Source organism: Mytilus edulis, chromosome 7, assembly GCF_963676685.1.
Source record: "Mytilus edulis chromosome 7, xbMytEdul2.2, whole genome shotgun sequence".
In the NCBI taxonomy this organism is placed as follows: Eukaryota; Metazoa; Mollusca; class Bivalvia; order Mytilida; family Mytilidae; genus Mytilus; species Mytilus edulis.
The window spans coordinates 72604326-72631900 of NC_092350.1; the positions used below are offsets into that span (position 1 = coordinate 72604326).

The 27575-nt window shown below is 32.2% G+C and overlaps 1 protein-coding gene across 1 annotated transcript; it reads right to left on the reverse strand.

Annotated features, from left to right (window-relative positions):
* Positions 1 to 11428: 11428 nt before the first annotated feature.
* On the reverse strand, positions 11429 to 17233 carry LOC139482162 (uncharacterized). The gene is made up of 2 exons (XM_071265863.1): positions 17136 to 17233; positions 11429 to 13116 (listed from the first exon to the last, which is right to left on the reverse strand). The coding sequence occupies exon 2, from the start codon at positions 13111 to 13113 to the stop codon at positions 11563 to 11565; it is 1551 nt and encodes a 516-aa protein (XP_071121964.1). The 5' UTR covers positions 13114 to 13116; positions 17136 to 17233; the 3' UTR covers positions 11429 to 11562.
* Between the last annotated feature and the right edge of the window lie 10342 nt (positions 17234 to 27575).

Sequence of the window (27575 nt, forward strand, 5' to 3'; positions counted from 1 at the left end):
GATTATGTAGTAATTTTTCTATGGAGAGAAACAAATAAACTCATCATAGATACCAGGATTAAAATTTTATATAAATGAAGATTTTAGCTGGCTGCAAGACCATGAGAAACATTTGTTTTCAATTGGTTACTGATGTCATATAGTCGAGTAAAAAAAAAGCAGAAAAGGCTGAGAGAAAATTAAATTTCTACTTGATTTTTTTTGAGTCCAGAATGTCATGCTAATTAATGAACTCGAAGTCTTCCATTTCAATGTTGATGGACACGTGTTATTTTGGGCTCATTTCATTGTTTTGTAATACAAAAAGGCAAAATAGGAAGTTTTTATACTAATGGTATGAATATAACAAAATCCTTTATTACAATATAATTTTATATGAAAGAATGCAACATGATTGTATAGGGAAATGTACTAAATTTATTGACCTGAATTTAGTATTTTGAGGCAAAAACTATACAGAAAACCCGTGATGGGATTTTCATAAAGTCTAAATAAACAGGAAACCGGAAATTTTGGATAATGTAACTGTACTTAAAATATATTATAAAATTAAAATTGAGAAAGGAAATGGGGAATGTGTCAAAGCGAGAACAACCCGACCATAGAGCAGACAATAGCCGAAGGCCACCAATGGGTCTTTAACGTAGCAACAAAATAACGCACCCGGAGGCGTCCTTCAGCTGGCCCCTTAAAAATATGTATACTAGTTCAGTGATAATGGACGTCATACTAAACTCCGAATTATACACAAGAAACTAAAATTAAAGTCATACAAGACTAACAAAGGCCAGAGGCTCCTAACTTGGGAATGGCGCAAAATTGCGGCGGGGTTAAACATGTTTATGAGATCTCAACCCTCCCCCTATACCTTTAGCCAATGTAGATAATTAAACGCTACATGAAAATTTCATGACAATAAATTATTATTTTGGTTCGAAAACTTAAGATATTGATTATTGATATCAAATGAAACACGAATTATGCGTGTCATTGAAATCATGAAATTATGGAATCTCGGAAAACAGAAAATTTCAAAATTTGTTAAATGTAATGTTACTTAATTTTTTTATGTCAATATTTTCCAAAGTCTATACTAGATAAGTTGATATATTTCAAATATCTCAGTGTATGTACATAAAATATTGAGATGTGGTATGATTGTCAAAGAAACTATTACTATCCATCAGCGTTCAAAATATGTAAGCAACATAGATAATCGTATGAAGGCCTTCAACTATAAGCAATCAAACCCTATAAAAGGTCTTAACATGACAAAACGAGAAACAATTCTAATGAGTAGAACAAACTACCTGACGTATGACATATCAATACACGAAAAACAACTATGACAGACAGCCTTTAACGACATTTACAAACTTACAGGTCCGTTACTTGGGACATACACAAATAGAAAGTGTCGGGGCTAATCATGTTTGTTTGTGCTCAACCCACCACTTATCAGGGACACTGATGTAATATCACAACATAAAATGAAACTGCGACAGTGATATTCCTTTGGCAAGATCTTATAGTGTTTATAATATATCACAATTCGTTCGTTATGCCTGTGTCTTTAGTGACGATTTGGTTTTAAATGAATGTTATCAATGTTAGAGATTTCGTTACCACAAATTCCTTTGAACCTTTACTAAATTTTACCATAAAGATGCAGATATGGGTTGGAACTTTGGATTCAAAAGAGATAGCACATTGTAATTTTTATGGAGATATTTGGTTACGATACGGATGAACTTATCGATCCTAAAAACAAACTCATTTTAAAGAGTTACCAAAAACAACATGAATTTCAAGAAAATTATCCAAGTGAGTGATATAATACTTTTGAAAGTTTTTTTAAAAAATCATTTAAAAAAATCTTATTCCATAAACAGTTGTGTATCTTAAAAGAGAATTTGCTATTTGATTAGTTCATATATATTTACGATATGATTAATCCCTTTCTGCCTAAGTGATGGAATTAGAATCTGGTGAAACGATTAAATATCCCCTTGAACAGTAATTTGTACTTTCAGGATTTTTTATTAATCATTTTCTTGGTGCTCGATTTTTGATCGGCTGAATGAATAATCATTATGCAAAGTACGAATAAAATAAAAAATAGAAATATTTAAACATACCTTAAATACAATTTGTTAGAACACCATTTGCTGTAGGCAAACACAACTAATGTGTAGTAGGAAGTTAATGATATTTTATTTTATAATCACGTGAACATGGGGAAAAGGTTATATATCATAAAGTGCAGAACTAAACAATCAATAACTTAATAAAACTATGCACACAAAGCCAACATAAAAATGAAATACTGATTGAAGTACCAGTGAATGTTTTTGTTTTTTTTCAGAATAAAATCAATAAAATTATCAAACTAAAAATTTGACACGGAAGTTCGATATAAGCAATTAAATCAGGTACAAGAGGCGGTGTTTTGACGTTGTTGAACACTACTGCATCGTACGTTTTGTATATTTCCAAACTCATATGCTGTCTCATGTCTGTAAATAAAACTATATTGACGTCTTGACTTTGAAATAAATATAAGGAGTTACAACTTTAGTCAGGATAAGTTTTACATAGGAAAGACAATGTCTCTCAATTGTAACAATAGTCCCGGGCTTGTATTTCCTATCATGATTTCCTTGATAGAGGATTGCTGCTCACAAGGAAGCTATTAAACCAAGAGTTCCAAATGGTGAAGTTGAAACCATCTCTTCGTCAATTTTACGTACGCTATCACGATTTAGTTGACCGTTATGGAATAACCGTTTCACAGATGATACTGATTATGTTCCTATTGTCATAACTACAATTTCCTTTTCTTTTCACGAATGTATACGTAACCTATCGAATATCACGATGTAACAATGTAATAACATAAGCAACACGACGGATGACACATGTGGAGCAGCATTTGCCTACCATTCAAGAGCACCTGAGACAACCCCCAGTTTTTGGTGGGGTTCATGTTGCTCAGTTTTTAGTTTTCTATGTTGTGTTTTCTGTACTATTATTTGTCTGTTTGTCTTTTTATTTATTCAACTTATCTGATTATACCTGTACACTTTAGATTATTTTCTTAACGCAACAACATCTTATGTCTTCTTAGTCGTATTTGGTACAACTTTTTGGAATTTTGGATCCTCAATGCTCTTCAACTTTGTAATTGTTTGGCTTTTTAAATATTTTGATAAAAGCGTCACTGATGAGTCTTATGTAGACGAAACGCGCGTCTGGCGTACTAAATTATAATCCTGGTACCTTTGATAACTATTCTTTGTACTCAATGTCAACATTGACTTGCTTAATGTTTAACTTTAATTGTGTTCTTATTTTGTGTCTTTTGTATGTTTTGACTAGATAGAATAAATCATTGTTCTGCAAATGTTTAAAATTATAATGTATATGTGTTTTATGCCCTTATTGTGAAGACATTTGGTGAATATACTACTGCGTTCTATCTTATACTACTATATCGACAATTAAAGCAAATAATCTGTGGAATTTTTATGTATGTTTTGTCATATGGAACAAACGTATCAGGAAAATTAGGAAAATTGTAAGGGAATAAAATTTGAATATTAATGATATTCATTATACACAACAAAAGCTATCATCATGTAAAACGGTGTGTATTTATCTACGTAAAATTCCAGCCGACGATAACCATTTTATTAAAATGGTTAATAACCATGAACCAAAACGCATAGTTTGGAAAATGAAAAAGATTAGATATGTTTCACCAAAACTATTTATTGGCAAAAAAAACCAAAACAATTGTTTTTCAAAATTAGTCACCAATGAATGCTAGCAACACCAGCATCTTCAATTCTTATAGATTAAAAAAAAATGTTATTATATTCACTAATGATTATATTGGTTTTTAGAAAAAATAACCAACGCGTATAAATGACACATTTATATAAGTCTTTGACATCAATATACATGAATAAATGTTATTCAGTTCTATGGTATGCAATGTATCTTGAAAAAGGTTTAAATCAAGTTTCATGCAATGCTACTTTTCATTTTAATATCTATTTGTGTTATGTTATTTTCAATGATAAATGAAGCATTTTATAACTTTTAACGTAGCTTTCTTTGAAATAACACAGGAGCAGCAAAAATAGTTCATGCGTAATTAACGCTGTACAGAAATGCTTGGCCATCTGTTTCATTTGCAACCAGCAAAGATTTTAATTTGCTACTATAACAAAGTGCCCATGGAGAGCCACACAAGTTTTTCTCAGACAGGAGTATGTTGTGCCCTCTACCATGAGATGATATAGCAAAAACGCTTTTTGATTTGCTCCCAGCAACAAAAACATTTCCATATTCATCAACTGTGATACCTCTGGGTACATTAAGAACCGATGTGTCTGCATATGTCCATAGAACGTCACCGTCTTTATTATGACAGACGATGGTATTCGTGTCCCTCTTTCTAGAATAAAGTTTATTGCCTAATGCAGCCAAATTCAATGAACTCATAGAACTGCCAATACCATATGTCTTTGTATCTTCTAATCTGATTTCCTGTATCTGTCCTTTTTGGGGACTAACTATAAAATGATTATTTTTATACGTTAAGCCGCAACAAGGGGAATAATTGCGAACAATTGTGAATGTTTTACCTGATTCCATATTTATTAGTTCGATATTCTCCATAGTCATTGATACAACGACCACAGTTGTATCGTCGACGCATGCAACATCAAAATTATATGGTAAATCGCAGTTAATTTTTCGATTTATTTTCCCATCAGGTGCAAATAATGTCAAATGTGAAGGACAGTTGTTTGAAACTACAAGTTCTCCAGAAGGTAAAATACAACATCCTGACACATTGAAAGCTTTTGTTTTAAATTTTATTTTTAACTCCAGAGTTATATTTTCAACGGAACATTTTGGTTTCCCCATTACTTTCATCATTTGAGTCTGACTTTGCTTGCTTCTTCGTAGTGATAGTTGAAATGGTATAACATCTATGATGATTTTTCCAAACTGAAGTTATGTGTTTATGTATATTTTGTAATAACGGGTTCAACTGGGAAGAAACTACAGTATAAGTCAAAGTACCACCATCAATCAAATCCTGCAGGTCTTTTTCTTGTTTTCGAAGTTTGATGTCTAATTGCAGAGTTCCCAAAAATGTTTGCATATCTGTCGCATGCTTCTTGATGTTTTCTAAATCTTCTATGGACTCCTCGATTTCTATTTGGTGTTTCTTCAGAGATGCAATGAAAATCTGTATTTGTTTGGTCGATTTTTCCACAGCTTTGTCTAGGTCAGCTTTAAAACGGTCTTGAATTAAGTCGAGATGGTGATTTATCTGCTGACGAATCGCTGACATCTCGGATTCAATTAATTTTTTCGAGGCTGAAAATGAACATACATTCTTTTGTCTGTTTTCCAGAATTAAACCAAAGTTTGCTTTCAGTTCCTGAAGTGATGACTCAATTTCTGTAAATGCTGCAGATGTTTGAATTTGTAATCACATCTTCAATTTGGACCATTTCTTTACATTCCCCGTGCTTCTCTGAAATGACACATTTTCTACACACACATTCATTATGCTCTTTGCAAAACAATAAATTTTCTCATCGTGCTCATCACAGTGCAGTTTAATGTTTTCAATGAAAGATGGCAACTTTTTATACTCAGCAATAGGAACAACGCTGTGGTTTCGTGATAACTTAGATAAGCTGTGATGTTCTGAACAGTCTTGACATAGTCCCTCGTCGCAATCAGAGCACCAAAAACAGAAAGCTTCGAAATATGTCTCAAATTACAAATGCCACAGTTATCAAAAGAAGTACTCATGATCTGTAAGATAAAACCAAAGAGTATGTTGCTATAAAGAATTTCATATGGTTTAATTTTCAAATTTAATAATGCAATGAAAACATCAAAATAAAATACATTCAATATTTACTTGGTTTTCTGAATAAATTATAATTTTGTTTAATGATCTGAATACCATTTCATTACACAATATATCATCAAACCTTTATGATAGGAACACCATTTTGCAGGTGTGGAAAAGATAAGGGCTGTCTTTGCTTTACTTTTTTTGATAAAGGCCTCTCTACAACAGGCTGAAAAACTTAGCATAACCAATATACCACGAATAACGTCAGCCAGGTAGATTATTATATTCAACAAAGGAAGTGATTAGAGTCATTATTTGGCACTTGATATTGCAAGTACAATTGTAAAAGACTTTCAAAATAATGCTACAAGCATATGTGTTAATGTTTATTGATAAATGAATTAGTTGATAACATCGGCACACACCAGACTTGGGGTCAATTACATTGGAATGTAATTAATTAAATTACAAATTACATTGCAAAAATGATCAATTACGTCAATTACACATTACACTGTTTTTGAAATGTAATTAATTAAATTACAATTCCTTACGAAAGTAATTAATTAAATTACACATTACATTTCTTCATGGTATTTTTTAACAATATTACACATGTATAAATAATGCATGTGTAAATTATTCATGTAAGCATAGTTTAAGCGTTGCATGTGATAATCATTTGCTATTTTAATGTTTTGTCATTTAGTCTGAATCTCTCTGGTCTGAACACTTTGACATCAATTCTAAATAGCTTTTCAACAGGAGCTAATACGGCAGATATTGCTTGATCAGAACATGGAAGTTCTATGATCAGAAGATCATCATATTGAAAGGAGGGGGAATTGGTTCCTATCAACTTGCCAATACATCAAGGGGTATTTTGACATCTCAGAACTGAAGTCATTTAAATTAAACATAATATATAAATAAAGATATTATACATAAATCATAAATATTTTTTTTTAAATTAAAAATATCAAAAAGTGTGCTTGTCACAATATTGAAAATAATTTTTAGTACAAATAATGTATGTATAATGTCTAAACATTAGCAATATTTTGCTAATTAGATAAAAATACATGTAACAGTGGCATTGCCCCTGGACATTTTAATCTGATTAATTGCTGTTTGTTTTTACAGCTGTTAATTTTTATTTCTATAATCCTTTTGTGTATACTAAATTTGACAAAATGATTGTGTGCAGTGATTTTAAATTCTAAATGAACTGTCTAAGAAAGATTTTTCACAGTGACACTTTTTTTGGTTTTTGTTTAACAAGGTGATTAATTACTTTATATCAATCTATTTAGTTAAAAGATCTTTAAAAAATAACATCTGTAGGTCAAATAAATATTAATATACATTGTTACTTCAGTATAAATTATAGACTTCATATATCAAAAAAGTATGTGATATCAATATTTGAAAAACAAGTATTATTTTACAATTTATATTATTAAACACAAATCCTTATCTTTAACACCATAAAAGTATATGTAATTGAAATGTAATTCAAAAGTAATTGAGCACTACATGCTTTTTTCAATGTAATTAATTAAATTACCATTACATGTTATTAAAAAAATGCTCAATTACACATTACATTCAATTACATGGAAAATTGTAATGCATTACACTTAATTACCATTACATTTTCAATTACCCCATCCCTTGCACACACCAATGTGAAAAAATCACAGGTGATGTCACTATGACGTCATAAAGCTTTTGAAATTGAAATATTTGACAACGATTTCAATTTTACACAATGTTATGGGCAGTTTAGATAACAGCAAAGACTACACCCCGAAAGGTATTGTACACGCATGTACGTTTTTCTCCTTCTCCTTTAGCTGAGAATCAAATGTACTCATGTACCATTCATCAATGACCTATTAAAATGACAAAGTCAAGTAAATCCGCCTGACAAACATTTACTGCTTGACAAATCGTTAAACAATTGATATATGAGATTGAATGTCAACTGCCAAATACAGTAATAAGTTTGATGGTACCATTTTTATTTCAGCAGATGCGTATTCCGACTATAAATGTCTCATCAGTGATACAAATATTTGAAAATCCCAAACTTATTAAAAATATAGGCTAATATAACTAAAACGAACAAAAAGTATAAAGCATAAGCCAAGAAAGGAATCAGACCTTTGCTTTAGGGATATATATATATTCCTCAATTGGGAAATGAAAAACTAACTTTGTTTTGAAAGCAATGTTGAATCACGAACCATGTAAATAGAAAGGGTTAACATTATAATTGATGAACCCTTGTAATGTGATGGAAATAACTCCTCTAAGCGGTAATCAATGAACCTTGAAGTTATGGTTTGATCAATCGTATTAGCTTGACGTATAGACCTTATAATCTTATAATGAATTATGCTTAATTAAATTGTTTTTTTTTAAATTCAAAGGGTGGTTATTTGGTGAAAATCATTTCAGGTTATACATCTATATGAGCTCGATTTGTAGATTTGACTTTACCTTGGCTATACGTTTTGTACTTTCTAAGATTATGCCACTTCATATTTCAATTAGCTTTTTTCGTTTTTCAAATAGTTTGGTCTCGAGCATCACTGAAGAGACATTTATTGTCAAAATGCGCATCTGGTACAGAAAAATTTGTACCGTCAGTGTTATTGATAATATCCTCCTGCATATGTATTAATTATTAGAGCATTATCATGTGTACATACCTTAAAAACAATTAATCATTACTCTTGTTACTGTTATCAATTTCGACAAATTTGTACAAGAAGGTAAATAATGCGTCATATTCTCTAATCACGTGAACATGGTGAAATATTACAGATTAGATAATCCTTAATACTATCAGCAACTTAGTAAAATATCAACATAAGGCCCTGAGTATCATACATGTATATATATCATTATATTGCTTAAATGTTAATATGCAATAACAAATTTCATAGTATTTAAAAAAAACAAAAATAAACAATATCTTAAAAAGGTTAATAAAAATATCAACCTGAGAATATTTTATAGATTCAGATGTTAAAGTTACAAAAGAGGGACGAAAGATACCAAAGCGACAGTCAAACTCATAAATCTCCATACAAAAGAAAAATATCATAAACACAAGGCTAATAATTTCTAAGGCAAGATGCGCGTTTTGTTTGTAAAAGAAATCATCGTTGACGTTCAAATCATAAAAGTTACAAGATCAAATATACTACAAAGGTGAATATCATTGAGAACCCATAATTCCGAGAGATGTTTGACAAATAAAACAGATTAAGAGAAAACGAAGGCGAAAATAATATCCATTATTTATTTTCCAGTTTTAGAACGTTGTGAATTGTAAGCCCTGTATGTTTTTCCCAATGTTCTACTTAAAGTTTATCAATATAGTTCCAGAATAAGATCTTTGAATATTTTTCTAATTTGAGGTTACACTTTTTTTTTGGTAATGGGAACATTGCTTAATATGATTGTTATACAGTTCTTAAATCTTACGGTCCTACATCCTGTAGACAATTTTGGAATTGCACAATGTAATGTTTTTCAGACAATTTTTGAAGTCTCGTTAGCATACATGTTTTGTCACAGATCAAATTTATTCGTTCAGTGTATGTTACCTTGTTTCTATTAATGTTTCTTTTGATTGAGTTAAGCCGTTTCAATTGATATTGTATAGTTTTTCTTTCTTTGTTTTTTTTGGTTTCAAATTTGATGAAGGTTAGCACATGTTATAACATTTAAGGTGGTATATAGGAAAGAGTAAAAAAAGATATAATTTGTTCATACTTTGCCAAAACGTAGTACGTATATGGGATATGTTCATAAATATAATAAAAATGATAGATCACCGTGCATTCGCGAAAGCTACAGATTGTGACAAAATGACACATGTTGTATGGATTATACAGGAAAAAACACCATCATTATGTGAATAGAAACTAAATTAAATGATAGAACTGAAAAATAAAACATGAAGGATAGCTTATAGAAAATGCTTTGAAAAGAAAAAAATGGGATACCGTTCATTTGTTCCGGTTAAATTACAAAATGTTATGTATATAACATCAGAAAATGACCAATTTTAGAGTTACCTCCACATAAAATGTCATCAAATAAAGACAAAAATCAAGCACAAATAATCTATGTATGTAAGCATATAATAATTTATAATTATAATCTTATAATAATTCTTTTGAATAAAGATTCACACTAGTTTGATTTGGCTAATTTGATAGAAAATCTGAACCGTAGGTTCTCTGTTGTTAACAATCCAAGATGGCGAAAGACGCCCATACCACCTTAAACCTGCTGCATTTGATTTCATCTGTCCTGAGTCAGAAACCCGATGATTAGTGGTTGTCGTTTGTTGATGGGGCTCATAAGTGTTTTGTGATTCTCGTTTTTTTATATAAATTAGACCGTTGGTTTTCCTGTTTGAATGGTTTTACACTAGTAATTTTTTGGACCCTTTATATCTTGCTGTTTGGTGTGAGCGAAGACTCCGTGTTGAAGGCCGTACTTTGACCTATAATGGTTTACTTTTGTAAACTGTGCCTTGAAGTTTTAAAGTCTATGATGCAAATGCCAATACATTTGCATACCAAATATCACTTACAATAAACGGTTAATCTTAATCTGATCTAATCACAAACTAGTACATGTAAACTCAGTCATATTTTTACAGTCAAAAGACCCGAGGGGAACATGAGATGTGCTAATGCATATACAACTGCATACCAAACAACATTAGCCTACCACTAATAGTTCTTAAACTAACCTAATCACAAACAAATACATGTAAACTAAGAAAACATTTAAGTCAATAAACTATGGCTGAGGGGGAGCAACCGAATAATCTTCATGGCAATGAGATGTGACAATCCTAATTCAACAGCGTGCTAAATACCTCTGGCCTACCACTAGTGGTTCCCCATTTAACTGACATAATCATTAAACTAATACATTGCTGACGCCGACGCCCGAAACAGCATACATATGACTGCCTTTTGACTCCGTCAAGGCGAGACAATTATTGCTGATATAAATCAGTCACTTCATGTAGTCCTCTGTGAATCACTCCAATACGTTGTCATATTAAAGGTGTATTATTTTAGGGAGTGTAAGTATAATCAAGTTTGAGCGCAAGCGATCAATGTTCAACAGAAACACCGTTACGAATCGGGGCACGAACCACCTTGATACGATTCTTTCTCTCCATTTAATACCTTTTCAAATTATTTGAAGTTTACATCCCACTCCTAAACTTAAACCTTGAATCGTGCTTTCAATTATCTTGTTTTATGATCAATGTTACAAAAACAATAGACATTTAAGTGTGACAGACAAATTCTCTATAAAATAGTGTTGTTAAAAATTTCTATAAATTGTATATGACATTATCATACACTAAAAAGTTATAAAAGATATTGATTTGATTTGCATTAAAACAAGTTTTTTTGTCAAATATTTTCGTTTAAGTTAAAATAGTTTATCAGATGGGAATATTTTTTACGCGTGGTTAACATGGTTAACAATGTACAAATATGCTTGGCTATCTTTTTGGTTTGCTACAAGCAAAACTTTTAATTTGTTGTTGTAGCATATAGACCACGGAGAACCGACCAAGTCTTTCTCTGACAGGAGTATTTTGTGCTTTGAGCCATCAGATGCTATTGCAGTAATTGTTTTGGATTTGGTCCCGGCAACAAAAATATTTCCATATTCATCCACTGCGATACCTCTTGGTCCTTTAAGAGCCGTTTTGTTTGTAAATGTCCATAGTATGTCACCGTTTCTATTATGACAGATGATTGTTTCCACATCTCTCTTTCTAGAGTAAAGTGTGTTGCCAAATGCCGCGATATACAAAGATACCACATCACTGCCAATTTCGTTGTCTTATTATCCTCTAGCCTGATTTGCTGTAGCTGTCCCTTTTTCGGACAAACTATTAAATTACCTTCAGAGTGAGTAATTCCACAGCAAGGAGAACTTGTTTGGATAGTTTTAATTGTTTTTTCTGATTTTAAATTCACAAGTTGAATGTTCTTTTCAGTTACTGAGACTACAGCAACAACATCATTGTCGATACATGCAACATCATAAATTGTTGGCATGATGTCAGCAATTGTTTTTTCAATTTTTCCATCAGGTGAAAACAATATCAAATACGATGGATCATAGTTTGCCACGACAAATTTACCACAAGGTAAAATACAGCAGCCGGACACATTTGATGCTGATGTATTTATGTTTGTTTTTAATTTCAGTGTTATATTCTCAATAGAACATCCACATGATCCAGGTCCGATATTTCCTTTAATCAACTGAGCCTGACCCTCTTTCCTTCTATGTAATGAAAGTTCACATGCTTGACTATCAACGAACGTTTTTCCAAATGTATTTATTTCGTCATTGATATTTTGTAATACGGTGTTTAACTGGTATGAAACTACGGTGTGAGCCAAAAGTTTACACTTACTCCATGATAGCAATGTGTTTTCTGTTGCATTCAGTTTGTTTTCTAATTCTTTTATTCCTAAAAACGTTTGCAGATCGGTTGCATGCTTCTTTATGGTTACTATATCTTCTATGCATTCATCAATTTCTCTTTGGATTTCCTGTACAGACGCAAGGAAACTTTGGATTTCTTGGGTTGAATTTTCTACTGCTGATGTTAGTTCATTGATAAACTGGTCTTGTATTTTGTCAAGGTGGTGATTTATCTGCTGTCGAACTGCTAAAATCTCGGATTCTATTTTCTTTTTCGTATCTGATAATGAAGATAAATTCTTTTGTCTGTCTTCTAAAATAAGAGTAATGTTCCCCTTCATTTCTTGGAGCGAGGACTCAATTTCTGTAAATACTACTGATGTTTTGGAATTTTGAATCACATCTTCAACAGGGATCATTTCTTTACATTTCCTGTGCTTTTCGGAAATGATACATTTTCTACAAACGCATTCGTTATGCTCTTTGCAAAATAATGAATACTTCTCATCATGCTTATCGCAATGCAGTTTTATGTTTACCAGAAAGGATGGCAACTTTTTATACTCAGCAATAGGAACAACGCTGTGGTTTCGTGATAACTTAGATAAGCTGTGATGTTCTGAACATTCTAGGCACAATCCCTCATCGCAATCAGAGCACCAAATAACAGAATGCTTCGAAATATGTCTCAAATTACAAATATCACAGTTATCAAAAGAAGTAGTCATTGCCTGTAAAAGCGAAAAGTATGTTACTATTTAAGAATAAAAATCATTGGGTTTTCTGCAACATTTTCTTCGTATGTTTTATATATTTGGCACACTGTTTGCAATTTTTGTTCCTCAATGCTCTTCAACTTTGTACTTGTTTGGCTAAATAACTAGTTTGATCTGACTGTCACTGATGAGTCTTATGTAGACGAAACGCGCGTCTGGCATATTAAATTATAATTCTGATATCTTTGATAACTAATTATAATTTTTTGTTACTAAATAAACACGATAAACTTAAGAACAAAAAATATATAAACCATCAAACTATCAAAATAGGGACATAACTTTACAGGATTTGGCATGATTAGGATTATTTCTGCTTTACTTTATGATTAAGGTCTGCCTACTACAGGTTACAAAAAACCTTATTATGATTAATATATCATGAATCACGTCATCAGGGTAGATTTTTAAATGATTATATATGTTGTGTACAAGTTCTCATTTTGTACAAATTATAATTTGTACAAAAAAATTGTACAAATTATAATTTGTATTTTGACTTTGTACAAATTGTAATTTGTACAAAAAGTGCCTGTACAAATTACAATTTGTACAATTTTTGACGAAAATTCACTTATAACTTGTACAACAATTTATAATATTGATTTTGGTGGAAAAAGCATTGATACACACCACTATAGAATTGTTACTAAGTAACCGTACAGTACATCTTATGCACAAAATACAAACACATGTATATAGATCATTTGAGCTGGTGAGTGAATGATAGCATTAGAAATGTCATATTTTGACTTTCACATATATCTCTTCTTAAGTGATTTTCCAAAGCTATGTATCCGAGGTATTATCATTTACACTCATCTAGTCATTTACTCGGTTGATGTAATTGTGTAAACATGGTCGGCATTGTTGATCTGAAGAAGAAATTTGTCCAAGTTTCTGAACCTAGCGGGAAATGATACATGAAAGAACAATTATGTGTCAATGACAGCTTATAGTTGAATTGAGTATGACAATCACATTGAAACACCGATCATTTGCCGTGTGGACAATAGACCCAAGACTAATATCTAACATAGAAAACGAGACAATAACTTAGAATCAAAACTTGTTGTTTCGGGTTAATGTCATTATACATATTCCTCAGTGTGATCGTGTCCAAACCAGTTCTCAAAATATCTAAGGTGTAATTGTTGAATCTGGAGATTTTGGGTACCAAATATACGAAAAGCTATGTTAATTTTAACAGGTTATTTATGTCTTACGGTTAAATTAAAGCTTTCAAAGACACATGTTAATTTACAACATCGGTTCTTGTGCTTAAACTTTTGATACGTAAAAAAGTTTAACAGCCTTAAAAAATAGGTTGTCCAGGGTTTCTTTCATGTAAATGCATGGGCGGGAATAGTGCTTCTGAATGTAAATGTGATGTCAAAAGATGCCATAATTCACTCACCTGCTCAAACGAAATCAATCATAAAGAACTGCTTAAGTATTTGATAAAAAAAAAAAGATGAACTGTGTGGTCATTTTACAACAGTTATGTAGTGTGTATCAGTGCTTTTCCCACCAGAATACATATTGTAAATTATTGTACAAGTTATAAGTAAATTTTTGTCAAATTTTGTACAAATTGTAATTTGTAGAGACACCTCTTGTACAAAGTCAAAATACAAATTATAATTTGTACAATTTTTTTGTACAAATTATAATTTGTACAAAATGATAACTTGTACACACCATATCATCAAAGAAAATATCCATTTATTTGTACCTGATATTAGAAAATAGTATGATCATTCAAGACATTCGAAAGAAGGCTTTTTTTAATTGCACGATAAATGCACATGATGATAAAATCAATGCGGAAATGTCACATGTAATGTCACTAAAACGCCATTAAGATTTTGAAATTTACATTTTCACTAACAATTATCGTTTTACACATAGCTTCTCATAAGATATATGTATGAGCGAAATCTTTTCTCTAATGCTATTATACACATATTGACGTATTCTTGAATAAAATTGAATGGAAATGGATAATGTATCAAAGAGACAACCCACTCAAAGAAAAGAAAACTGCCCAAGGCCGGTCTTACACGCAGCATGAAAATCCCGTACCCGGAGGCAGGGTTTGACCCCTATACAAGAAGGAAAATGATCTTTTTAGTTAAAGTTATTTTCGCGGGGTGTAAGGTTTCGTTTATTTTCGAGGATAAAACAAAATCGCCAAAATAAATTGAGCCAATTTAAAAGTGCACGTGCAAAGGTATTTTTTTTACATTTTGAACCCGCCAAAATAATAACCGTCAAAATATTTCGTATACGGAATATACGGATACTTGACCTTTTGCTTATAGTTTCTAAGAAAAATACCTAATCAAGAAAACTAAACATTGACCAAAAAACAATAAAAATGTGGGAACGGTCAGATGAAACATGCCAGACAGACATATACACCTTACAACTATCTAAAGTCCAGTCAAACTAAGATTTAACCTCAGACTAATTGCAACATAAAATGTTTTAGTTCTAATCTATAGCATTATGCCCTTTATATACACAGTAAAGTCCCATAAAATCTAACTTGAGGAAAACTCAAAATCAGCCTTTTTTTTTTTATTTCCTATGGAAATTAACCTTGGAAGGGGATATAACTCTTGCAAAAATGAGTCTTTTTTGGTCAGTTTTTGGTTGTTTTTCTTCAAATTTATGTAAAGAATGATACTGCGATGGGGCTATAAGTTTGTATTTGACTAAATTGTATAATCTTCTGCTCATGAAATGTACAAACCCGAAGTGTTATGGGTAGTTTAATTTTTTTCATGCATTTTTCATTAAAGAAATTTCAAATTTGAAGCTTTGTGACCATTTTGAAAAAGTAATATGAAAATTTGGTATTGTTTATATCTGTATATTATATTTTTTCAGCAACTTACTTATCTGAAAAAACTTTAAACCACAAAATGAAGAATACATGCATAATTATTATTAAATTTGAGATTCTTTACCTTGACATGTTAATAAATTCAATAAATGGTCAACTAATGAATTACAAAATCTAGATTATAGCTTGATAAAAGATATGAAAACACCTTTAGAGTTGTTTGTCATACTATAAAGACCGCTAAAAAAAATCAAGAATCAATACATTCTGATGAATGGAAGTGGTAAAGTTATAACTTTGTATCAATTGTTATTGATATTTCTGCCTTTTTTGCAAGAGTTATCTCCCTTTTCAATGCAAATCTTCATAGGAATTTTAAATGGTGATTTTTTTTAGTCTTCCTCAAGCTAGATTTAATGAGACTTTTTTCTGTGTATATTTGCTGTATAATGCTAAAGATTAAAACTTAAAAATCTTCTGTTGCAATTACTTTCGGGTTAGGGTCAAATTTATGCTAGATTAACTGGACTACTATGCATTTAATATATATAGTTGACCTGTTGCTGGTAGTATCTAAGAAACAAACAAAACATTGACCCCTGGACCATGAAAACGAGGTCAAGGTCAGATGGCCATTGTCAGTTGGATATGTACACCTTACAATCATAGCATACAATAAATATAGAAGACCTATTGATTATAGAATCTAATTTTAGACTTTACCACGAAAACTTAAACTTGTTCACTGATCCATGATATGATCTCGAGGTCATATGAAAGCTGTCTGTGGGCATGAGGACCTTGCAAGGTACGCACATAGTAAATTTATTATCCCATTATTTAGGATAAGTAAGAAAATCAACATTACCAAAAAATCTTGACAGCAGTCGAAGGGCTCGAGAAAAATGGACACAATACTACTAAACGACGATCAATGATCAACAAAACTAGCAGGACGTATAAAACCTTATAATCTATTTATGGACTATGCTGAATGGATTTATTCAATGTCAAAGGGAGATCATTTTGTATAGTTCATAAGTGATATCACCGCTTTATATGCTCGAATTCTTGTTTTGATATCATCCTGTAATGTATTAATGATAATAGCATTTGCACATACCTTAAACCTTAAATGCAATTAAACATAACACTTGTTACTGTTAACAAATTCGACAATTGTGTACTAGGATGTAATAGGAAGTAAGTAATACGTTATTTTCTCTTATCACGTGAACATAGTAAAATAGCAACAGGTTAGATAATCTAAAAATAATAATCAACTTGAGGCCTGTAGTAGCACATATGTACTGTTTGATATTCAATTACTGAAAAGAAGTATTTTTAAAATAAAATTAACAACTTAAATTAGTAGAAATATAAAATTTTGGCATGTTTATAAGGTACAAATGGGACACTATACAACAAGAGTGCAAATGCTGAAATGTCTCGCCTTCATTCCTAATCATTGATATTATGTTAAGTCCTAAATATAAAGCTTTATTACAACTGTCACATAAACTAAACATTTACCATGAAAACTAAACATTGATCAATGAACCATGAAGATGAGGTCAAGGTCAGATGAACCATGTTAGACAAGCATGTACAGCGAACAATTCTTCCATACAACAAATAAAGTTGACCTATTGCTTATAGTGGAAGAAAAACAGACCAAAACACAAAATCTTAACACTGAGCAATGAACCGTGAAAATGAGTTCAAGGTCAAATAAAACCTGAACGACTGACATATTGATTATAAAATATTTCGATACACCAAATATAGCAGACCTATTGCATACAGTATAAGAAAAACAGACCAAAACACAAAAACTTAACTATAACCACTGACCCATGAAAATGAGGTCAAGGTCAGATGACACCTGCCAGTTGGACATGTACACCTTACAGTCCTTCCTTACCCTGAATATACTAGACCTATTGCTTATAGTATCTGAGATATGGACTTGACTACCAAAACTTAACATTGTTCACTGATCCATGAAATGAAAAAGAACATTGAGGACCAAAAATGCGTAAGAATTTACAAAGCCATATCCTATTACGTATGTTCCAGCTTTCGACAGTGATTCTCCTTTAACAGTAATATGCGTTGTGTATATATTTTCATTTATAATTTAACAACAGAATAAGATCTTTAAATATTGTTTTTAATCGGCATTTTTTTTTCTTTTTTTTTCAATTATGATTTTAACAAATTAATATGTATTGTTTTGCAGTTCTAAAAACTTGAAGTCCTGCTTTCATGCACGGTTTGGACTCACTTTGTCGGATGGTTATTACTATCATACCATATCTCTTGATGTGTATTATGTATACTAGCTCTTTTGACTAAACCCTAAACTATATATATTGTATCTATAAAGCATCACCAAAGAGGAGCGAAAGATACCAGAAGGACATTTAAACTAATAGATTGAAAATAATCTGACAACGCCATGGCTGAACAAAGAAAAAGACACAACATAGAAAACTAAAGACTAAGCATCACGAACCCAACCAAAAAACAGGGGGTAAACTCGTGTGCTCCGGAAGAAATGACTTTGGTGTAGCTTGATGTTTAGGAATAATGAATGTTGTAGCATGATGTTTATGAATCGTGGTTTTTGTCCTTTATTCAGCCTTTTTAAAAACGATTGATTTTGTAGCACCATGCTACTATCACCAAGAAAAGATGAGGTATGTTTCCTAAGCAATATTTTTGAATAGTTTTGTTGAAAATAAATCTATATTTTCTTTATTACAATAAGGATGAATTAAAGTGTTAAAATGTCAACATGTAAAAACTGAGTAAGGGCTTATTGCAAATAATTCATCTCAAAGAGAAAGTAACTAGACTGTCTTTCTTAATTCTGGAAAAGGGATTAAGGTAAACTTGAGGTAAAGCTATTAGCACCTTCAAAATATTACAATAAGACTGTAATTAGCTATTTCCTATTTAAGATTAGATACAATAGAAGTGTTACATTTTAGTTACATAATTTTATACTTTAACTATAGATTAATTGTAATTGTTATTGACAAAAACTAATCTGAACCACTGACAGCAGGGGCGGATCCAGCCATTTAAAAAAAGGGTGTTCCTAACCCAGGACAAAGGGGGTGGTTCCAATTACATGTCCCCATTCAAATGCATTGATCGTCCAAAAAAAAAGGGGGGGGTTCCAACCCCCGGAACCCCCCCCCCCCTCTGGATCCGCGCCTGGACAGTCTTTGTTAAATTACCTCGTGCAAAAATGACAAAAAAGGGGTACAGAGTATTGTCCCCGTTAAACTGTAATGTACACGTTTCAGCTCTGAGGTTCCCAGTGAAGACATTTTTTCTCTAAAAACATTTGAGGTACACAGTCTATAAAATGAAACAAACGTTTAAAAGATTATGCTCGTCTTGGCGTATACTCAAGAATTTACTAATTCGGAACTGCTTACACATGAAACGAAGTCACATGACACATGCGAATAGTCGCTGCGTGAATAGGCAGAATTGCCCTTCATTAAATTTGAAAAATAGTGCCACAGTGCCCTAATGATCTAAAGCATAATGAAAATTATATCATACAGTTTTCTATAAAAGAAATAACATAACTAATACTTTTAGCCATAGATATTTAGATGTAAAAACACAGTACTTAAAGTTAAGATACATAAAAAATTACAGGAACTATATTCATAGACAACCGATTACGAGCGACCAAACAGGTCATGTTTGAAACTCAGATCATTTCGTCTTTTTCTATTCAGTTCTTTAAGGTTTTTTTGCATTTGTTCTTCGCTTTATTAAGCATGACATGTATTCTTTTTTCGACATTTGCAAAATTTCTGTGAATGAATCGAACAGCCCCTAATCGAATGCAGGATTCACTATCTTAGAAGACATGTCATTGACAAACACTAGTCTGAACCACTGACAGTGTTTGTTAAAATACCTCGTGCAAAAATGACAAAAAAGGGGTACAGAGTATTGTGCCCGTTAAACTGAAATGTACACGTTTTAGCTCTTAGGTTTCAGCTTTGAGCTGGGTTCGTCTCAAAATTATAATTGTAAGTTTTCCAGCCGAAGGTGAGTGGTTCCATCCGGGATCTCCAGCTTTCTACACCATACAAAAACCTGGCCGCCATGAAATAGCAAAACATATGATAACAGTGGCGTTAAAGACCAACAATGAATATTTTAATTTTGTTTAACTAGTCTATATCTATTTGAAATTGAATTTGACAATAGGAATTTTTCAGCATCGCAGAATAAAGAATCCGGATATGACTGTAATATGTGCCGCTGGACATAATTCTGAATCTTTGAAACATTCTAATACGTAAATAAGTAGAAGAATTTATATGCAAGATTATTTATAGCTTTGGTCAACTATTATAGAGAAAAGCTATTAACCAAAAAAGATATCTGAGAATGTAACGGAAAAAGCATCATACAAGGGTCCTATGTTTAAATGTAGGTGTGTCCATCATATGTGGCAACCTTTTGTTAAAGTCCTGTTTTAAATTAAACTTTTAAAAGTTATTCAAGTTCCATTCTTAACTTACCGTCGACACCTTATAATGTAGAATATTTATTTTGAATAGAAAAGGGTGTATTCTTTTTTCGACATTTTCAAAAGTTCTGTGAATGAATCGAACAGCCCCTAATCGAATGCAGGATTCACTATCTTAGTAGACATGTCTTTGACAAACACTAGCCTGAACCACTGACAGTATTGGTTAAAATACCTCGTGCAAAAATGACAAAAAAGGGGTACAGAGTATTGTCCCCGTTAACCTGCAATGTACACGTTTCAGCACTGGGGTTCCCAGTGAAGACATTTCTTTTGTAAAAACATTTGAGGTACACAGTCTAAATCCGAAAAAAAAAAATTTTGTAAACGGTCTGAAAAAAGTCCAAGCATCATAAGGTTATACAAGGTAAGTATATTTCGAGGTTGCACATTTATACCGTGAAATTGAAAAAGCTGAGAGGAAAAATATTTATTAAATTTTGAAAGTTTTTTTTCTATTCTCCTGGTTCATGATATTTTTTGCCGGAAACCATGCGTATAGTCTCAATTGCAATGACTTCAAAAAGTATAGCCATCTTGTCCCAACGCTGTATTTGCTTTAAAATTGAGTTTTAACAATCTGTCAATCTAAGCATAGTTATAGATCATAGAAAATAAAACTTGGTGATTAAGGTTTTTCTGTTTTTCTGTAAACAATATAGTGTTTAATATTTTTTCGTTAGGCAACAATATTTTTAGATCGTTTCAAAAAGTATAGCCGTGTCGTCCCAACGTTCGCAAAACGTAATTGATGTCATGCTCTGGTTTTTAATTTTATATCGTCATTATTTTTTTTCCAGTTTACATGATTCGAATGAAAATAAAAATACATGTATAAATTACAATACAACCAATGTATGAGAAAGGCATAGTTTAAGTTTAAATTCAAATGTTGACCAAATGAGATTGATATAAAGAAATAGGTCCGAGTACACAGTTATCGTCCTTTGATTTTCGTTGTCCACGAATATAGTCCTTAGTGTGGACAGTGTGTTACTTGCCAATTTTTGTTATACCCCTTCCAAATTTATTTCTCCATGTTTTATGCCTCATATAGCAAGTTGGGGGGTGAAATGACACTGTAAGAAAAGTTGGGTCATAAATATTAATGTAAAGTAGTGATTAGGTCCAGCTGAAAAAGGTAAAAAATTAGCACTTCGGAAGCTGTCAAAAGATTTCAAGACCCCCTTAACATAAGATTGTCCATATTTTGAGTTAGAGCTGATGAAGTTTTCTATAATTTTGATATAATTTGTCCCAAAAGTAGTACAACACACAGTAAAAATATTATTGAGAAAGCGCAGGTGGGATTTTTTTAATTTTCATTTATTGTCTAAAAGAAATGCACTACGAAATAACTGTGTACTCGGACCAATATCGGGATCTTAGGGTTTTTTCATATCATATTTGTTTTATATAAGGAACATTGTCCATCTGCAAGTTTCAAATCGTCTGAAGTAACATGTATTTTTTGTTGTTGATACAATAAAATAGAGAAAACCCATTGCTGGCAATTAAAAAAAAAAGATTTTTTTATATGCCACACAAATACGGGAATGAGATAATTTAAAACATGAATCCCGAACGTTTAACTTCCTAAATATTTTGACACAAAGAAAGCATCGGGAAATGATAAAATATAGAAAGGAAACGGAAACGGGAAGAAATGCAACAAAAGGAGTATGTACAAATGTATGAATATGCAAAATATAGGAGAATATGAATTCAAAATCTAATTTATAAATAAATCTGTGTAAATTTGCAAAATTAATGTATCGGATCTATTAATGCGAACTGCTGCCGAAAGGAAAATTGTCAAATATGCATGGAACGACTGACGACTCCTTTAAATGAATACTCATATTTTTTCAGGTAAACCGAAATCGGTTACCAAAAACCATACAGTACATTGACCTCATCAATAGTATGCTTGAACGCCTGAAACTTTCTTTAAAATGGTCATAATCGCCTTATTTTGAGGAACGTCGTCAAACGCTAAGTAGTACCCTTACTCTCCAGTTCCAGCTCCGATCCGCATAAGGGTCCGCATAATACTCTACACTAATGATGGAGTAAAGGAAAAAAGTTCCGGAACGGAAACGATTACTGTTCGGAGTTTGAGTAGTACCAACATCGTGCGCAATGTCTTCTTTTCAACTTTTACTGAGAGGAATAATTTGACATTTAATTGTTTGCTTTAAGATTTTTATTTTCTTTGTCAAACGAAGTTCGGGGAGGGATATAGTGTTTCATCTGTCCGTCACAAAATAAAGTCCATATATCCATGGAAGTATAAGTCATGGTTTTTGAGATTTGATGCGTCTTGTATCACCAAGGGGTCCTGATAAAAATAAGCAATCGTAACCTACATTTTACAAATGAGTAACTGATCGAAGTTTGAGTATGAATCCATATCTGAGATACAACTCATGGAGATATAATAGTTTGTCAGTAAATGCGTCTTTAATGGTCAGAATCGAGAGTCCTAAAAAATATGTCATCTTGACATAAATTCATGGATGAGTAAACGAGGTGAAAGGCTGCGTTTAAGTCCATATCTGAGATGAGGAATACAAATATTTTGTTAGTAGATGCCGCTTTGATAGTCACGAGTCAAAATCAAGTCTTGAAAATGAATTAGATGATATTCCGTTTAATCAACTGCGCTTAAAAGAATTTCGATTTTATTAACTTCACAATTAGTTATATTCTATAGCATTATCATAACTAATTGGATTGGGCCAGTTCTGGCAATTGAGGATTAAGGTCAACTCAATATACAGATTGTTTATATAATACTTTGCACTTTTTTACACCAAAAACCTCCATATTTTTGGCCCACAAATTTGGTGCGTGAACCAATTAACTCTCTTGTAAAGCATTTGCCATGGGATAGAGTCAATTGTCTCCTTCGTATTGACAAATCAGAAGCCCACATTTTGACATGATTTAAGAAGTATAATAAGATATAATGTCTTGTGTACCGTGATATTTTGTGTGTTCACCCATGGTGCTTTTTAAAGATGCTCAGCCTGCCTTGATTACTTTCGGGTATTGCCTATACATCTAGATACTATACGAATCCTTGCTTAAACTGCGTCCATATTTACATTTATTTCCGTTTCCGTTCCGTATTCCGTTTCCGCTGTTTATCAACACCCCCCTTTGAAGTATACTTGATTTATTTTCGACTGTCTTCTCATTAGAATATTTGTGGATATCCAAGTGTGTATTTGTTGAATAATCTAGCTGTAGAGGCATTGTCTCCTTTAACAAAATGGTCCCTTTTGTGAAATTATGCTTAGTTTTTAAGATAATTTCAACTAGCGGCAGTGGAATTTAAATTATTAACGCGATTTTTTTAATGCAATAGCCATGTGGATATTCGAGGTGTCATGCACAGAGAGAGAGTTTTTATGGTGATATTTTACCTTTAAAAAAATCATGTAGTTCAAGTAAAAGTAGATAAGTTTTTATTTCCTTTTTTGTGTCCATTCTGTTGTCTTTGTCCATTATTCTCTAATATATAAACATCCCATCCAGAACTTCATTCATATATATGACAGGGCAGGCATCGTTATTGGTGAGTTATAGGAAAAATATTTAGAACGAAAATTAAATCTTATTCTTTTAGCTTATAGTTTACATAATATTTTAATCTAAAGGAGACATTACAAAGCCAACTAAAAAAATACTCACATTTTCAAAATATTTATTCAAACAAATCCCGACAAAACAATTTAAAATATGTTAAATTGAGAAGAAAATAGTTGTTAATTAGATCTGTTTGTGAAAATACATTTGTGGATATATTTTTTTAAGTTTTAAAAATGGTGGTGGAAGAACACTTATCTTACTTCCTTTACATTTCTACGAATATAATTGGTTAAGAGCAACCACGTGGTGACCGTGTATATTCCATATTAGGTTAGTAAGGTTCCATATTAGGTTAGTAGTGGAGTTGTGTCCCTTCATACAAACAACACGGTGGTGAGAAAAAAATCTTAAAGGTTTCAACAGACGATTAAATGGATGATAAAGATTGAAATTAATTCCATACAACACATTTAAAGCTAACAAGTTGTTATTGTTGGTATTTGTTTTTGAATAGACCTATGAAAGTTGGTTCATAATACTAACAGTATTGAAGACGTGATCACTTTTATAGGCCACTAGTCTAAATATCACATGTTAAGATATTCGGTAAGATAATTCGTTACATAGTGCGCTAGTGACCTAATACAATATATATGGGCTTCGCTCTCACCTCATATGGAATTTACTATACATTCAGTCTAGGAATATGATTGGTTAAAAGCGACCTCGTGGAGACCGTGTATATTCAATATTAGGTTAGTAGGAAGGCGGGGCTTATTTTAATACACGGTTAGTAGTCAATTTGCGACTGAGGCACTGTTTGATTATTCAAAATATTGAAAGTTCTGTATAATATTGTTATATCAAGGTTGTTTATTATAGATATTTGCATTAGTTTTTTTTTAGTGCAGATCAATTGAAGAAGGTTCTATAAATTGAACACCTGAACACTTTAATACAGAGATAAGGAGATGTGTTATGATAGCAACAACAATTCAACAAAATAAAGATAGTCGGTAAGATAAATTCGTTACATAGTGTGCTAGTGACCTAATATGATATATACAGGGTAAGTTAATATCGTATTAGATCACTAACACACTATGTAACTAATAATCTCGTAAAATGTTTTTTTTTTGGCAATTAGTAAAATGATACCAATAACAGTTTTTCTCTGAGAACTTACGACACGGTGCGAAGGGAGGCAACTTTGAACTGGGGTGTCCTTTCGTGCACTTTACGCCCTATAGTGTCCCATATATTATCGATATGGTTCAAATTCGGGCTACGATCGGGCCAAGGAAGATAAATCGAATTCCATGGGAACAATGGATCTTCCTCCAAGATGTTTATTTCCAACTTTGGCGAGCTCTGTACTCTATTTGATACGGCAACTGCGTGTCTATTCGTAGGCAAAGGTCCCCAAAATGGTCTTATATCGCACGATAACCAGTAGCGATGAGCCGATCTCGAACAGTTATTGTTTAAAGGCTCCTGTATGATTATAGAAAAAAGCTTTAAAAAAAATGTTCCGAGGTAAAGCCACAATATTGTCCGATGGAATTACAAGCAATTTAAAACACATCTTTTTAAAATTTAACATGTTAAAGCAAAGCTACAAGTTGTGTCTCAGTTAAATATAAATATCTTCAGAAAACAAGGGATTGTAACATCGGCAAATTATACAAAGAATATTAAAGGAATTACCAAATACATTACACACAATGGAACACATCAACAGCATCACTCAAATCATTTAAATGAGTGGTATTTTATGCTACTTTCAGCACTAGATAAGCTATTTCGTCGAGGTCAGTTTTTATTGGTTGAGGAACTCGGTGTAACCACCGAATTTTCTCATGATAAGAGTCGGAATCACATGCCGCGTGCTGGATTAGAAATGTTGACTGGCTAGTTTAGTTGTGTTATAGTTGTTGGACTACTAAGACCTCTTGACAACCAACCCTTCAGTTATATGTCTCAAAAATAAATATATAGAACACTACCTTGAGTCCATCATCAAACAGGATGAACACTAAATTGAAAAGATTTTTTTATGTCCCATTTATGTGCATTATTTGTCCTGGTTTGTGCGTCTGTCCGTCCGTCTGTCTGTCCCGCTTTGTATTAAAGTTTTTGGTCAAAGTAGTTTTTGATGAAGTTTTAAGTCCAATCAACTTAAAACTTTTCCTATCATATGATATTTTAAATTTGAATGCCAAATTGTAGTTTTAACCCAAATTTTAACGTCCACTGAACTTTAAAAATGATAGTGCGAGTGGGGCATCCGTGTAATTTGAACACCTTGTTTTTTATATATACTTTGACACGAATTAAGTGAAGCGTTATCGTGTGTTATAAGCTTGTGATATTATTTACCTTTTGAATATTGTTGTTATATTTTAGACTTACTGTTTATTCTTTTTATCATTTGTGTGTGCTTCAAATGTATAACTACAAAGATAGTGAGATTAGTTTTGACCTAACTTAATCGAGTAGTTAAGTACATTTTTCGTCAGAGTAAATTCTGGGTTTTGTATTAATATAGTTCTATGTAATGTAAGAACCTAGCGGACCAATATCGTCTGTGACGTCAATATATCGCCTGCATTGGCGTTCAGAGATTTAAGAAGAAAAGGCAGACATTTTTCGTCAGATTTTTCAGATTGTGTGATAGTAATATGGGAAGAACGGCCCGGAAGACTAGGAGCCCGTATGCGGCGGCCAACACGAAGTCCGCACACCATTCTTCAGATGGGGAAAGTTATTTATCGGAGGAATGGAAGTGTGAATGCCACTACTCAGCGAGTTCCCCAGCAGCAACCCACCGCAAACCTGAGTCCTGAGTTGGAGCAGGTGGCAGATACTGTCACCCAACGCATCGTGCCAGAATTAAAGGACCAAATAGCTAAAGCAATTGAGGCTTTCCAGAGGACACCCACACTCTGCTCAACCCCAGATACAGATTTGTCAGGTATAAATCTCACTAATAACAGCATACTTGTAAATGATATTGATAATATTGCCCCTGTTAAAAGTTTCCATGATGACCTTGGGGTGCACATTTCACAACAAATGAAAGACAAAATTATTAATGTGGAATATGTAGAATTAGAAAACTTATTGCTTATTTCTCATTCCGAGCAAACAAGGGCAGTAGTTATGGATAATAATGGAAATCTTAATTTAAAGCCAAAATCCGGAAAGAAAATATCCGACATTAATACATGGTTCGATGCTATCTTTATTTATACTAGCATTTATACAGCAGCACATCCTAGTAGTACCCCGGGTTTACTGAAGTATATTTATAATGTAAAATTGGGGGCAGGCAGATGTGCTGATATGGGTTGGTTGACCTATGATCAACAATTTAGACTAAAACGTGCCAGAAAC